The following is a 15,708-nucleotide window of genomic DNA, read 5'->3' as shown; positions in this document are numbered from 1 at the left end:
TCATTTTTTAAGTTTTTGTTGTGTAATTGTTTAATTCATGCATTAGAGTTTATCTTTCTAGACCTGCTGTGACAAAAAAGTGACATATATACCCTTGAAAACATGTAATTCTACTGAATTTTCTGTTTCTGGTTGCTTTTTGGTGTGCCCAAATCTCAAATCATCACCAAGGGCAAAATCGTCAAATTCATAAAAAAAAAAAAAGAATTTTGCATCAGACCTGTACATACCAATAACCCATCTTAATGTTTTTTAGTTTTATTAATATTTTGAAGTTATGATTTATGTTAGTTTATTGAATTGTTGGTTTTATTAATATTGTAAAGTTATGGCTTTAATTATATGCTATAAAAAGTTTGTCTTATTGCAAAAATCTTATTCTAATATTTATTAATAATAAAGTGTGACGTTTCATTTGTTACTTTGTTAGTTGATTTGTGTTAAGTTGTTAGGTCTTTTTTATTAACATCTAACAAATGCAAAATCTTAGTTCTAGATCGAAAAATGTCATCCAATAGAGAATGGATGTACACTTTGCGCGCGAAAAATGGTATATTCAATCCGGTATTTCGACAACATGTCAATTATTTCTTGGATTTTGCATACACCAACGCAACTAACATCAAACGTAAAATTATAAAAGGGCTAGAGGTTTTTCAAATTAGATGTCCGTGTTCCAAATGCAAAAATCGTTTTTTCAAGGAGAGAGAGTTGGTTGAGTTTGATATATATAAAAGTGGATTCATGGATAATTATTTTGTATGGTATGCACATGGCGAGTCATTACCTACACATGATGTGGGACAATGTTCAAACCCTGTATCATCTCAACGTGTGCGTCAACGCATAGACAGTGAAATGGCTCAAGACATTAATGACGATTTAGGTGAATATACCAGATATGAGCAAATGGTTATGGAGAGCATGCATCACAATATTGATACTTATTATCAGCAAGGGCCACAAGACCCAAATCAATCAGCTGAGAAATTCTATACCATGTTAAGGCTTGCAAACGAGCCTTTATGGGACGGGTCTGAAAAAGCTTCCACACTATGCACCACCACCAGATTATTGAATTGGAAATCAGAATGCAATGTTTCTGACTCAACATTTAATAAACTACTTCCAATATTCAAAGATAGTATACCCGGTGGTGAGAAGGTACCTACAAACTTTTACGAGACAAAGAAAATGTTGAAGCCATTAGAGTTGCCGTCAGAAAGGATTCATGTATGCATAAATCATTGCATGATATTCAATGGGAAAAATTCTGATATGGAGCGTTGTAGAGTATGTCATGAAAGCAGATACAATGATAGAGGGGCGCCTAATTTAGTCATGACGTACATGCCGATTGGACCAAGACTTCAAAGATTATTCTATTCAAAAAAGACGGCCCAACATATGACTTGGCATGCAGATCATCGTAGACAACCAGGAAAGATGATACATCCTAGTGAAGGTCAGGCTTGGAACCATTTTGACTCGATCTTTCCTGATTTTGCACGAGAGACGCGTAATGTTCGTCTCGGGTTGTGTACTGATGGGTTTAGTCCAAATAATTCAAACACGACCCCGTATTCATGTTGGCCAGTGTTTATTACGGTTTACAACCTCCCTCCTTGGTTGGCCTTGAAAGAGCAGTACATACAAATTCCTGTGCTCATTCTTGGTCCGAACAATCCGGGACAAAATTTGGACGTGTTTTTACAACCTCTAATAGACGAGCTGAAAATGTTGTTCAAGGATGGAATTGAAACTTATGATGCATACCGAAGGAGCAATTTCCAAATGAAAGCCGTATTGCTATGGACAATTAGTGATTTCCCAGCTTATGGAATGTTGTCTGGATGGAGCACGCATGGTAAGTTAGCTTGCCCATATTGTTCGGCTGAAGCAGGAGCATTCCAACTTCATTTTGGAGGGAAACCATGTTGGTTTGACTGTCATAGACAGTTTCTTCCTGTTGGACACAAGTTCCTAAAAGATAAGATAAACTTTCGGAAAAATAGAACGGTTAAAAGAGCAACACTATCAAATCCAACAGGAGAGGAGATTTGGCAGACTATCCAACATTTTCCTACCGTTTATGAAGGCACCCCCTTTAATACGACATATAAAAAACCAGATGGTTTTGGAGTTAAACATAATTGGGTAAAGAGAAGCATCTTTTGGGAGCTACCATATTGGTGCAAATTGTTGATCCGACACAATTTCGATGTGATGCATATCGAGAAAAACTTTTTTGAGAATCTATTTCACACAAGTATGGGCACCTCCAAATCTAAAGACAATATAAAGGCAAGGCAAGACATTGAGGTTCTTTGTGACCGGCCTCTATTAAACCCCTATTATGATACCAATGGAAAGATGACCAAAGATAGGGGAAATTACACTCTGGAAAGAAGTAACGTTAAAAAAGTTTGTGCATGGTTAAAAAAGCTCAAATTTCCAGACGGGTATGCTTCAAACATAGGGAATTGTGTAAACATCAAAGATTATAGTTTTTATGGTTTCAAAAGCCATGACTGTCACGTGTTTATGCAACGGTTGCTTCCACTTGCTATAAGAGGGTTTGTTCCAAAAGAGATATACGAGGCAATAACAGAGTTGTGCACATTCTTTCGAGTCTTATGCTCGAAAACGTTGCATCTAGATGACTTAAATAACATGAAGCACACTATTGTTCAAACCATCTGCAAGTTGGAGCAAATATTCCCTCCTGGCTTCTTTGATTCCATGGAGCACCTAGTCATACATCTAGCTGATGAAGCTATTCTTGGTGGTCCAGTGCAATATAGATGGATGTACCAATACGAAAGGTAATAAAACATTTTGCTATCTTATAAGTCATACGTTTTTCAAAATTATGTTTAGTATCCTTAACATATTCTCGGTAATCTCTAAATACAGGAAACTTGGTTTGATAAAAAGAAGAATTAGAAACAAAGCAAGGGTTGAGGGTTCAATCGTCAGGGAACATCTAATGAATGAAATCTCTACCTATTGTTCTCTATACTTTTCTCAGACGATTGAGACACGTCATAATCGAGAGCCTCGTAATTTTGCACCACAACATCCTAGCTCTTCGATTGGAGACTCCCAAATAAGCGTGTTTGTCTTTCCATCGAGAAGGTTATATGAAAAAGGTGGAAAAAAAAGACTTCTAACTCCTCAAGAACTTGATAAAGCGCATACCTATATTCTACTAAATTGTGAGGAAGTCACCCCATATGTCATCGCGTTCGATGAAGTGGCGCCACAAATGTATCCGGATGAACCAATTTCGTGTCTAAGAGATAAATACTTTGCCAAATGGTTTAAAAATCGTGTAAGTAAAACTAATTAAATCATAATGCTTAATATTTACAAATAGTTAACCAATACAATACGTGTGTGTTAACATAGGTAATGATAGACTCACATGAAGGAAACCGTAACGGTAAACGTTTGGAAATCTTATCAAGGAAACCATCGCGGAATGCTAAATCTCACAATGGGTACTTTGTAAATGGTTATAAGTTCCATACGCAGGAATATGGTAAGGGACGTGTGACTAATAATTATGGAGTATGTGTGAGAGGGGAGACGTACAACGCCGAGGAGTCTGACTATTACGACTTAGTGGACGAGATACTAGAGCTTGAGTATCGTGGTAACGGGCCTTCAACTGTTGTAATGTTTAAATGTCTTTGGTTTGATAACAACCGCGGTGTAGTAGTTAACACAAATAAGCTTGTTGATGTTAAACACAAGTCCCGGCTTCAAACTGACGACCCGTTTATCTTGGCATCACAAGCAGAACAAGTGTTCTATACACCATACCCTTGTGTGAATAATGAAACAAAAGATATATGGGCGGTTGTTAAGACAAAACCAAGAGGGGTATATGAAGGAATCGAACCTGAAGCTAAAGTTGCGGACGATGAAAACATAGAAGCAGATGGATTATTTCAGATCGATGAACGGTTTGAGTTACCGAATGACGTAACTAGTGAAAGCCTATGCCTAACACACACAAATCCAACCGGTGAGGATGAAGAATTTGAAGTTGAAGAATATACAAGCGATGAAGCAGATGAAATGGATTTTTCTGACCACGATTCAGACGAAAATGAACTTGATTGTTAGGAACATTGTTTGTTGTTTTCCAACTTAAATTATGTGAGATTTATCATATACCAATGTTCACTTTAAATTATATGAGATTTATCATATTTGTATCTAATCGTTCTTGTTTAATCAAATGCAGGATACACACATTATGTCGGGTAGTCGTGGAAGGCAACCTCGATCACATCACTCTGCTGCTCGTGGTCGTGACAGTACTGGTAGTCGACGGCATGACTCTGCTCGTGGTGGTGGTGACAGTACTGGTGGTCGAATACACGACTCTGCCCATGGCCACGACAGTACTGGTAGTCGACCTCAGGACTCCAGTCCTAATGACCGACAGCGACAGGGATGTACACGGTTTACACCGTTGAGTGCTCATGATGCTGAGAACTTAGGTCGTGGATACGCTGGGAGTACTAGTGATGTTGGTATATCTGATCAAATGGATGATACGCAGAGGATAATTAAACGTCGTCGTGTACATGAGGCCCACAATTCTGGCATCGACCCTGACAATGATTCTGAAGAAGATGATGATGATACGCAACGCGACTCAAATGTCGCAGATACACCTCATAGATATGGCGATACTAGGCCGTATCTTGAGAAGTTTGGAAAAAAGTATGTCATTTTAATAGTTAAATTTATGTTGCTGACTCATATTATAAAAATACTTATTTTGTTACATTTCACTGTTGTAGGTTTGCATCCTATCAGGTACATCATCAGATCAGACTTATATTTGATCAATTTTTGGATGGAGCATGGCCCACATTTACTAAGCTTCCGCCTACAGTATTTCAGCAAATGTTTCGTGCTTTTGGGGTAATATCAATTAATAATTTGCATACCTTAAGTTGATTTTTTTTATGTTTGCACTTTTAGCTTTAGTTTCTTTTTTTAACAGAAATACTATCGGTGGGATTCGGTAAATGATGGAATGATCGAGAGTGGATTTAGAAGTGTGGTGCAAGATCGTTATTCAGACATAATGAGTGAATATCGACATGAATCTGCAAATAGAGCTCGAGCGGCCGGTCACAACATCCCGAACACAAATAATGACTTTGCAATCATGCGTGATTTTGAGCCTATTAGTTTCAATGAGGACGTATGGAAGGATTTGTGTAAAGTAAGCTAATTAATATATTATTATTTTTTTGTTATTTTTTGCCTTTTATATATTATCTTACATATTCTTTTTATAGTATTGGGACACAGATGCTTGGAGAAAGAAGTCAGTGGCCGGGAGAGCCAACCGTATGAGCGGTGACGACACCGGTACAGTTTCGAGACATACAGGGGGATCCAGGGGTTATGATCAGTATCGACTGGAATTGGTAATTATGCGAATCAATATTCATATAATTCAGTAATTGGTTTTACTTAATCAAAGATTACACTAATTATACTATGTGTTTTATGTAGCAAAAGGAATTGAAGCGTATCCCTACATTTTTGGAACTTTTTCTTATTACCCACCTTACTGCAGAGGCCAAGAAAAAATTCAAGGCTAAAGATTATGATACAATTCAAGAGTTGGAGTTTTGTACACCTACTGCTAGAGCAATATGTGTAATTTATCTTTTCCTTTATAGATAATTAGTGCTTCAACTTGAAATAGTATAATAATAACAATCGTTTTGTTTTGATAAATTGTAGGAGAGATACACTAGTGCCATGGTTGAAAAGTACGGGGAGGACCTAACTCAACATCCAGAGGGTGATGTTGACTTGTGGGTGCAAGCACAAGAAGGGAGAGGCAAGTGCAGACGTATTTACGGGGTAGGAAGTTCAGATCTACATTTCGTTGTCACGGGGACATCATCCAATGGGAACAAACCGACCTCTTCTGAGTACCAGCAGTCACAACAGCGGGTATTTTTATTTGACATAAAAAAAATGCAAAGTAGATAAAATATGTTGTTATTATAGATAAAAAAAAATCAAGTTTGTTGCTATTATGGATAAAATAAAGTTGTTGCTGTTATTTAAAAAACATAAAAGTATATGGTCTTTGATAATAAATAACAATTATAGTATGTTGGTATTATGAAAAAGGGTAAAATGCTATAATTGATAGAAATAAAAGTATGTTGCTATTGTATATAAAAATGATAATATGTTGCTATTGTGAATAAGAAAATTTAAGTTCATTCCATTTATAAGTGAAATATATGTTGGTATAATAGATATCAATGTTAATATATACTTTGTTTTTACTATTTTTTATGTTACTAATGTATGTATGTGTCTTTTAACATTTTTTTAGGTCCAGGAATTGGAAGAAGCTCATGCCGAATTGGCCCGACAAAATGGTGAAATGGCCAAAAGACAAGCACAAATGGAAAAACAAATGGCGGAAATGGTCGAGTTCATGAGACGATATGACACTAATAACTGTCCCAACAATCCATCTAATCCATCGAATGCTCCTTAGGTTATTTGTTGTAAACGTTTGTACGGTTTTAAGACTTCTATATTATCTTTTTGGTTTACACAATTGTTGAAACTTATGTTCTAAAGTGTAAACGTTTGTATGACTTTTTGATATATGGAATGAACTAAGTTTTTTTGTATTAGTTCTTTTTCTGCATTTTAGGCTAAATTTTTTGGTTTTTTTGTTTTTTATTTTTTTACAGCTGCATTGTTCCTAGGAAATTCCTAGGAACTTCTGTCATGAACAAGTGTCACAAAAAGCTGTCAAGAAAGTTTCCTAAAAGGTTCCACAGAAAAAAATTTCCTCGGAGATCCCTCAAAAACAATCCTTGGAAATTCGTCAGAAATAAACTTCCTTGGAAATTCGTCGGAAATAAACATCCTTGGAAATTCCTCGAAAATAAATTTCCTCGGAAATTCATCGGAAATAAACTTCCTCGGAAATCCGTCGGAAATAATCTTCCTTAGAAATTACTCGGAAATGATCTTCCTAGGAAATTCCTCGGAAACAAAATTCCTAGGAAAACCCTCAGTACTTACGACAAAACCATTTCCTCGGTAATGAGTCAGAAAGTTCCTCGGAAATCCCTTACAAAACATTTCCTAGGAGGGTTTTACCGACGCACAGGATTTTCTCGGCATTTCCTCGGAAACGCCGTTTTCCTAGGAATTTCTGAGGAAAGTGTCCCTCGGAAATAGCGCTTTTTTTTAGTAGTGTTTAGAAATATGATTATATTTTCAACGGTTGAAAGTACTAAATGTAATGTTTGATTATCCATGTCCGGGAGTCTTGTGAGAATTCCTCAACAAATAATTACTTATTAATATACAAGTTAATAACCTTTGGCAAAAGAATCGATTACATAAGGTTAGTTTGCATATAATAAGAGACCAAAATTTAACGTTTTCATAGTGCGGGGTGTTGTAAGTAAAAGTAGCCTTAATCAGTTAATCTTCTCCTGGTTTTAGGGGGGACGTTAATCCCCTATTGACTGTTTCTCCCATGCACGTTCCTCAACCCCCTTTATATAGTTTAGTAAGCTAATGGTCCACTCTCATTCAATAAAAGCTCTTCCATCGTCAATGGCGGCTTTCAGCTTCGCCACCAACTGCCACTGGCCAACATTCCAGCAACTCCACCAAGACACCGCCGTCTTCCCTCCATCACCGGAGCTCTTAAGTTTCCATGACAACTTTACCTTTTCCGATACTTGCATCAACAACCCATTCTCGTCATTGGAGTCGAACCATCACTTCTCAAGCTTCAACAATGGAGTCACCACCACCAAACTCTCATTTCACAGTCCCGTCAGATACCCCACTTTATCATCATCTTATTTGCCACCCATCACCACCCAACAACATCGCTTACCGAAGCCATTACCAGACCTTACCCAATTATCCAGCTTTACTCATGGCCAATATTCTCCGTATCCCCAAAATCTTAATGTATGGCCCATGGAGCAGTTGCAGCCGGAACTGCCACCATTGCCGGAAATCTACCATTATGGTGGTTCTGCAGTTGATCCTGTGATGGATACGTTTCAGGTTAAGGAAAGTAATGGTGTACATGTGACGACAGGGAATCGTAATGTAGGGGGGAGGTTATCAGCGCAGAGTATGGCGGCGAGAATTAGGAGGCGGAGGATAAGCGAGAAGACATTAGAGCTAGGGAAGCTGGTACCCGGTGGTCATCGGATGAACACGGCGGAGATGTTTCAGGCGGCTTTCAAGTACGTCAAGTTCTTGCAAGCTCAAGTTGGTGTTCTGCAACATATCGGCTCATCTCAGGTACTTCACCGATTGCTTTTTTGCCTTTTTCATATCAAACACTAATTTGGATTTTTCATTTTTCATATTAAAATAAAGTTATACACTTCATGGGTCAATTTAAGATTTGACCAGTTTTAAACCGAAATTAAGATTTTTGGTTTCATTATGTTTTATTTTTTACATATAAGTAATATATATTACATAGTATGTAAGCAAAGAAAATACAAACACAATCGAGATTCGAGACTTTGAACCCAAGAATTTATGGGGCAAAAATGTTACTTGTAAAATAGTAAGGGCCAAAATGAGAGAGAACTAGAAAACTAGGGTTCAAAACTGTTAATTGACAAAAAGTAGAGGTCAAAATGAATTTTACATTTTTTTCACGATGATGTGCAGGAACAAAGTGAAGAACTTCACGCTTTGGTTACGTCCCGTTCCGTTCAAGAGAAGTTATATCATGCGGAGAAGTGCATTGTAACCCGGACACTTGGGGAATCCTTGGCCGTTGATCATCAAGGAATCAATGATAAATGATCTCAAGAGTTTAATATTTGCCTTTGCGATTTGGAGTACAAGAGATGTTATAGAAGTAGAGAAGTGCATAGGATTTTAATCTAGAGTATCTTATATATGTACTATTTTTGTTTTATATTTATCGTCTAAATTTGTATGAGATGGTGATAAGTGAAATTACAAATAAATGGAACGATAGAAGTAGAGGATTAGGCCATTTTTATTTATTGTTATAACTAGATTAAATTACATAAATGCTTCATTCATGTGAGGTTGTATTCTTGGTCCAAGTTTTATTTGATTTATTTCAAAGGCACATCCCCACCTCCGCTCGATTTCTTTCAATTCAAAAATATAAATCTAAGGTTTTCATCATGAGTTTTTTGTAGGTTTTATTGGCTTAGGGGGTGTTTGGCTTAGCTTTTTGAGAGGAAAAGTTCTTTTTGGAAAAGTTGCAAAAAATCACGATTACTTGACTTTTCCAAAAAGTTGATTTTCCTTATATGAAAAAGTGGCTTTTACAAAATCTTTATGTATTTACCAAATATCTTTTAACTTTTATCTTCTTCAAGAAGCTAAAAGATGGTTTTAAAAGATAAAACAAACACCCTCTTAGACTATTAGGTGTATGCAAACGTTTGGTAATTTGGTTTTTGTTCCAAGTGCAAAAAATAGTAATGTACTTTGGTTTTCTATCTTAGTTTAAAATAGCAATCTACTTTAGCATCGTAAAATGCATGTTGAATTGGTAATTTTGGTTTTGTGGTGATTATTTGCTAAAATGTTTGGTAATTGGGTTTCTGTCCCAAGTGCGAGAAATAGCAATGTACTTTGGTTTTCTATCTTAGTTTAAAAATAGCAATGTATTTTGATAGTTTTTATTTATGTTTGACAATCTAACTTATAAGTTTATATATATATATATATATATATATATATATATATATATATATATATATATATATATATATATATATATATATATATATATATATATATATATATATTGTTATTAATTATGTAGTTGGAAAATCTCCGTGCAATGCTCGCCGACCTGACATGTAGAGATAAGCTTTATTCGTTTTTTCAATCTCACAATAATCAAGGAAACGATGGGAACGAAGATGATGATATGTAAGGATGCATTTTATTTGCATATGTTGTCGTGCTTTGCTACTTGGTAGATTGTAAAACTTTGGTTGTTTTACTACTCGGATATTATGACTTTTGATATTTAATTGTAATCGGATGTTTGTTTGTAATTTGCATTGACACTATTATGTTTGATATTTAATCAGATGTTTGTTAATATTTAATTTGTAATTAGCGTCGACACTATTATTTTTGATATTTAATCGAATATTGTTATTAACGGCGACATTATCACCACCAACCAAAATCATTAATTAAAAGAAAATAAAAAAATGAAAACTGTTATTACCGGCGACACTTTTACCGGCGACATAGTTATTAGCGGCGACACAACTCATTTGCGACAACATGGTCAATAGCGGCGACGTTTCTCATTAGCGGCGACAAAGTGATCAATAGCGACGAAGTAGTAGCAGCGACGCGTCGCCGCTATTAGTATTATTGGCGACTTTTGGGATTTTTACCGGCGACTATTGTCGCTGGTAATGGCCTTTTTCCTTGTAGTGCGCCCCAACTTTATGTTATTAGATGTGGTGATATTAGGATGTGGTAATGGGAACGGGAGATAACACCCAATCAAATCATTTTTTTTCTCTTTTTCACTTTATCTTTCTAATCTTAACACCATGTTATAATATGTAATAACTTTTTCTCTTTTTCTCTCTGAACATCATGTTATAACATGTAATAACATGGGAATACCACGCTCATTTCATATTATAACATGTAATAACATGGTGTTATCAAATCATTTTTTTTCTCTTTTTCACTTTATCTCTCTAATCTTAACACCATATTATAATATGTTATAACATGTAATAACATGGGAATATCACGCCCACTTCATGCTATAACATGTAATAACATGGAAACACCGTTACCCACAACCAATAGTCTTAACTAATTTCTTCATATATTGTTTAAATTACATGAATGGTCCCTATGGCTTAGGGTAATTTATGTGTTTGGTCCCTAACTTATTTCTTTAACTCGGAAGGTCCCTACCGTTTGTTTTTGTTACGCGTTTAGTCCATGTCTTACCTAAAAAACTATTTTTCCCTTGATTTTTTAATTTATTTAAATAAATAAACCCTCAACCCTAACCCCATCACCTTACCTTACCTACCCCCTATTTTTCCCTATTTAAATAATAGTCTTTTGAGGTAAAACAAGGACCGAGCGTGTAACATAAAAAATAGTAGGGACCAAGCGCGTAACAAAAAGAAGCAATAGGGACTTTCCGAGTTAAAAAATAAGTTAGGGACCAAGCGTGCAAATTAACCCAAACCATAGGGACCATTCGTGTAATTTACTCATATATATCATATATGGGGTTTGGAAGAGGTTGCAACATGTTGATTTTTAGAGGTTTTATTTATTTATCAAAGAAAAGGTTGAAGCTTTTGAACGTTGGTGAAGAATTCGTTTATACAAAAGGTTTAATGAGGAGGTGAAACATTCGAGTCTTTTGGATGACCATTCCACTGCCAAGTTGACCATTTAGCAAAAGTATCATGGTTTCAACCCACAATCTCAACACTTTCTTTAACTATGACATCGTTTCTCTAACCTGAATGATTTTATAAGGAAAAAAACAAAGTTAATCAATTCGTTGGATGTTAGGTTATGATCAGTGTGATCTTATCATTCAATCTACTTAATAGTATCTACTGATTAAAAATACCTAAACTAGAATTTAGTTCGAATTTTGATTTTGAGCATTGTACTTGTCTACTCCATATTGTCTATATACTTCATAACATTTGTTTTAGAATTCCGGTGGTAGATTGATTTGTTGGATGTTACTAGGTTGTTGTAGGGTTTCGAGTTTTGGTTTTAGATTTTGATTTGGGTTTTGATTTCTTTTTTAGATGAAGATATTGTTGGGCTATAGTTAGTGGGTCAGTATGGTGTTTTTAAGTCCATTTCCAGTTTTTGTTTTGGGCCTTGTTGTTTGGTCTGCAAATGTAACCAGCTTACCTGGTCAGTCTTAGTTTTCCTTAAGTCTAGGTTTGTTTCGTTTTCAACTCCTATATTTCAGTTCCTCTCTTTGTTACTGTTTGATGTAACGACTATAAATTGGCCTGCTTGTTGATGAATAAAGTACTCGAATTTCAGCAATATATGTGTTCCATATCACTTTTAGCTCCTTCAAGTGGTATCAGAGCATAAAACACCAAATTCGTGTGGTTTAGAGAGTGAAGTGAGACAACTGCTATGGGAGATGAAACAATACAGTTTTAAAGCCCTTGTGTACCAAAATTTGATGGAGATTATGATAACTCGAGTATGGTTATGGAGAATCTCCTTCGATCAAAAGAGTATTGGAGAGTGGTTGATGAAGGGTACCAGAAGATAAGAGCAGGAGAGCAAGTCACAACGACTCAAGAGAAGAACTATGATGATAACAAGCTTAAAGATCTAAAAGCTTGCAACTATCTCTTCCAATAGATAGACAAATCGATCCTCAAGACCATAACGAGGAAAGAGATGGCCAAATAGATATGGGATGCCATAAAGGTCAAGTACTAGGGAAATGCCAAAGTAAAAATAGCCCAATTACAAAGGCTTTAACGGGAATTCGAAATGCTAGAGATGAAGATAGGAGAGACAATAACATAATACATAGGGCGTTTCATGGTCATAGCAAATGACATGCGAAATTCAGGATAGCACATGCCTGATGTGAAGATTATCGAAAAGATACTTCGCACCATGACAGAAAACTTCAATTTCGTGGTGTGTACAATAGAAGAATCTAAGGACTTGGATGCAATTACAGTAGATGAACTACAAAGATCATTACTGATACAAGAATACAAGATCAGGTGTAAGCAAAATGATGAGCAGGTCTTAAAGGTGGAAAACAATCAGAATGCCAGTCGTGGAAGAGGAAGAGGCAGAGGATCTTCCAATCGAGGAAGAGGAAGAGGTTGAGGCTGAGCTCAATTAGATAATGGACACCAATTTGATAAATCTGCAATTGAATGTTTCAAATGCCATCAATTTGGACATTTCCAATATAAATGTCCAAATGGTGATCGTGCTGTAAACTATGATGAACACGAAGATAATGAAGAATTGCTCTTGATGGCTTCGGTTGATATTGAAGAATATGAAAAGCAGGCACATTTATTGATGGCAGTTGCAGATGGAGAAAATCCATGAAAGGGTGGCATTTGGTTCTTGGATTCAGCATGCTCAAATCACATGTCAGGGTCAAAGGACTGGCTCATACACATAGATGAGACGTATGAACAGAACATCAAGCTTGGAAATGATCACAGGGTGGACGTGAAAGGCTTAGGAGATATTCGTCTAACAGTGGATGACATCTCACAAGTCATTACAAATGTCTATTATGTACCTTTGTTAACATCTAATCTCATTAGTGTTGGGCAGTTACAAGATAAGGATGTGACATTTGTAATTCAAGGAGGTATGTTCAAGGCATATCACCCTGAAATGGGTTTGATTATTACATCCAAAATGACAAGGAACATAATGTTCCCTATATTTTCATCCTCGAAGACAAAATCATCAAAATGTTTACAAGTTAAAGATGTTACAAACACCCAAATCTAGCATATGAGGTTCGTCCATGTTAATCACAAAGCTCTTAGAACCATGTTGTTCAAAAGGATGGTGAAGGGACTACCGTCAATCGTAGAAAAGCATACAGTGTGTGAGACTTGTCTAATAGGAAAGCAACAAAGAGATTCTATTCCTAGGCAAAGTGAATGGCAGACTACTAAAAAACTGTAGCTGATCCACACATATCCATATGGACCCATCACTCCAGCTTCAAACAATGGAAAAGGTACATTCTTGTGTTTACAAATGATTATACATTGAAGACTTGGGTTTATTTCCTATCTCATAAGAATGAAAGCTTTGATGTGTTTAAAATTTTCAAGAGCTCTGTGGAAAAGGATATTAGTATGAGCATTAAATGTCTAAGAAGTGATAGGGGAGGATAGTTCACCTCTATTCCATTCAACATGTTTTGTGAATCATAGGGCATTAAAAGACAACTTACAGCCTCTTGCACCCCACAATAAAATGGGGTTGCAGAGTGGCAAAATCGAACCATAGAAAACATGATCTGTTGCCTTTTAACTGAGAAATCAATGCCTAAGTATTTTGGCCGGAAGAAGCAAAATGGGCTTGTCACGTGTTGCACAGGTGCATTATCAGGATTCTAGATGATAAAGTACCAGAAGAACTACGGACCGGTCAAAAACCAAGTGTTGAGCACTTCAAAGTTTTTGGATACATTGGATATGTCCACATCCTTGCATAGATGAGAACTAAACAGGATGCTAGAAGCCACAAGTATGTGTTCCTTGGAATCAGTCAAGAATCGAAAGCTTATCACCTTTATGATCCCATAAGCAAGAAGATTGTAATCAGTTGGGATGTCATATTTATAACACCCGCATATTCGGGTTAGTCCATTTATAGACATTAAGCGTCAAAAATAACTTTTTTTGATATAATATTATTTACAATAAATTTTCCTGACCAAGTTATAGTATATGTCACAAGGGGTTCGTACATATAAAGAACGCTGAAATCCGAGTTATAACAAAAAAGTTATGACCCGTCGAAGTTTTACGACTAAACCGGCATGACTGGGAATCGTAAAAAGTGAATTTACGATAAAATACTTTTTAACCTTAGCGATCTAAAATAAAGTCGTAGTATATGTTAAATCGAGTGTGTGCATAAAAAGAACGTCCAAATCTGACTTCGTATGAGGAAGTTATGATTTTTCTAAGATTTAGCATAGTAGTGCACAACCCGAAATTTGAATTTTAGATCGGTCGATTTTTAGCCAAAATAATCTAAATGAGAAATGAATATATCATTAATAGGAGTTAAACGATAAAAATACAGTCGAAAACGGAGCTCGTATGCGAAAGATATGGACGAAGCTTAGTCCCTACTTTTCGAGCGCGGCGAATTCGATACAATTTTGTAAATATGAGATAGAGTGAGAATTAGCCAACGGGATCTAAATGAAAGTTGTAGTACTCGTAAATACCAACTCTTGTATATAAATAACGTCGATAATAGAGCTCGTATGCGAAAGATATGGACGAAACTTAGTCCCTACTCTTCGAGCGCGATAAATTCGATACAGTTTTGCAAATTGGAGATAGAATGAGAATTAGCTGACGAGTTCCAAATGAAATTTGTAGTACTCGTAAATACCAACGCGTGGATATAAAGAACATAGAAAACGGAGCTCGTACGCGGAAGATACGGACGAAACTTAGGGCCTACTCTACGAGAAAACCCCAATAAATAAGAGATGAACTCTTCATATTTTCTTCACACCATAAGCTTTTCTTTCTCTCTATAACTTCTCTCTAGACTCCCTAAACCCCCTTCCCCCCCTAAAGCCTAGGAAACTTCCCTAGCGCTAGAAGAAAGTCCCGAAGCGCACGAAGTCTTCGAGAAAAAAGTTTTTCGACTCAGAAGCTCTGCTCCAGCGGAGCCCGTTTTTAATAAAACCCGTCGTAAGTGAAATAAGCATACCACACTTTAAATATAGCTTATATTTATATATAATATCGTTATTATGAACCTAGAAATAATATTTATCAGTGATTTAAATTCTTTATACTTATTGATCTACTTACGAGAATGATGTCTAGGCTGTGATTTAGTGAGGTATTTAAAGTGATATTTCCAAGCAGTATA

At 36.0% G+C, this 15,708-nt stretch overlaps 3 protein-coding genes across 3 annotated transcripts; all 3 read left to right on the top strand.

Annotated features, from left to right (window-relative positions):
- The first annotated feature begins 504 nt into the window (after positions 1–504).
- On the top strand, positions 505–4,134 carry LOC111909599 (uncharacterized). Its single transcript, XM_042896355.2, has 3 exons — positions 505–2,825; positions 2,917–3,334; positions 3,412–4,134. The coding sequence occupies exons 1-3, from the start codon at positions 505–507 to the stop codon at positions 4,132–4,134; spliced, it is 3,462 nt and encodes a 1,153-aa protein (XP_042752289.2).
- A 720-nt stretch (positions 4,135–4,854) lies between these two features.
- LOC111909613 (uncharacterized) lies at positions 4,855–6,996 on the top strand. Its single transcript, XM_023905406.3, has 6 exons — positions 4,855–4,944; positions 5,027–5,251; positions 5,328–5,459; positions 5,548–5,694; positions 5,782–5,997; positions 6,392–6,996. Exons 1-6 carry the CDS (start codon positions 4,927–4,929, stop codon positions 6,557–6,559), a joined length of 906 nt encoding a protein of 301 aa, XP_023761174.3. The 5' UTR covers positions 4,855–4,926; the 3' UTR covers positions 6,560–6,996.
- A 645-nt stretch (positions 6,997–7,641) lies between these two features.
- LOC111910592 (transcription factor IND) lies at positions 7,642–8,868 on the top strand. Its single transcript, XM_023906421.1, has 2 exons — positions 7,642–8,349; positions 8,731–8,868. The coding sequence occupies exons 1-2, from the start codon at positions 7,642–7,644 to the stop codon at positions 8,866–8,868; spliced, it is 846 nt and encodes a 281-aa protein (XP_023762189.1).
- Positions 8,869–15,708: the final 6,840 nt, after the last annotated feature.

The sequence above is a fragment of the Lactuca sativa genome, chromosome 1, assembly GCF_002870075.4.
Source record: "Lactuca sativa cultivar Salinas chromosome 1, Lsat_Salinas_v11, whole genome shotgun sequence".
Taxonomy (NCBI): Eukaryota; Viridiplantae; Streptophyta; class Magnoliopsida; order Asterales; family Asteraceae; genus Lactuca; species Lactuca sativa.
The sequence above is the reverse complement of the archived record's forward strand: the minus strand, read 5'-3'. Positions and strand labels throughout refer to the sequence as shown.

Coding starts and splice junctions, on each gene's coding strand:
- LOC111909599 (XM_042896355.2), top strand. CDS start 505: ATGTCATCCAATAGAGAATGGATGTACACTTTGCGCGCGAAAAATGGT. Junction 2,826..2,916: donor TGGATGTACCAATACGAAAG/GTAATAAAACAT, acceptor CTCTAAATACAG/GAAACTTGGTTTGATAAAAA. Junction 3,335..3,411: donor CCAAATGGTTTAAAAATCGT/GTAAGTAAAACT, acceptor GTGTTAACATAG/GTAATGATAGACTCACATGA.
- LOC111909613 (XM_023905406.3), top strand. Junction 5,252..5,327: donor TATGGAAGGATTTGTGTAAA/GTAAGCTAATTA, acceptor TTCTTTTTATAG/TATTGGGACACAGATGCTTG. Junction 5,460..5,547: donor ATCAGTATCGACTGGAATTG/GTAATTATGCGA, acceptor TGTTTTATGTAG/CAAAAGGAATTGAAGCGTAT.
- LOC111910592 (XM_023906421.1), top strand. CDS start 7,642: ATGGCGGCTTTCAGCTTCGCCACCAACTGCCACTGGCCAACATTCCAG. Junction 8,350..8,730: donor AACATATCGGCTCATCTCAG/GTACTTCACCGA, acceptor GATGATGTGCAG/GAACAAAGTGAAGAACTTCA.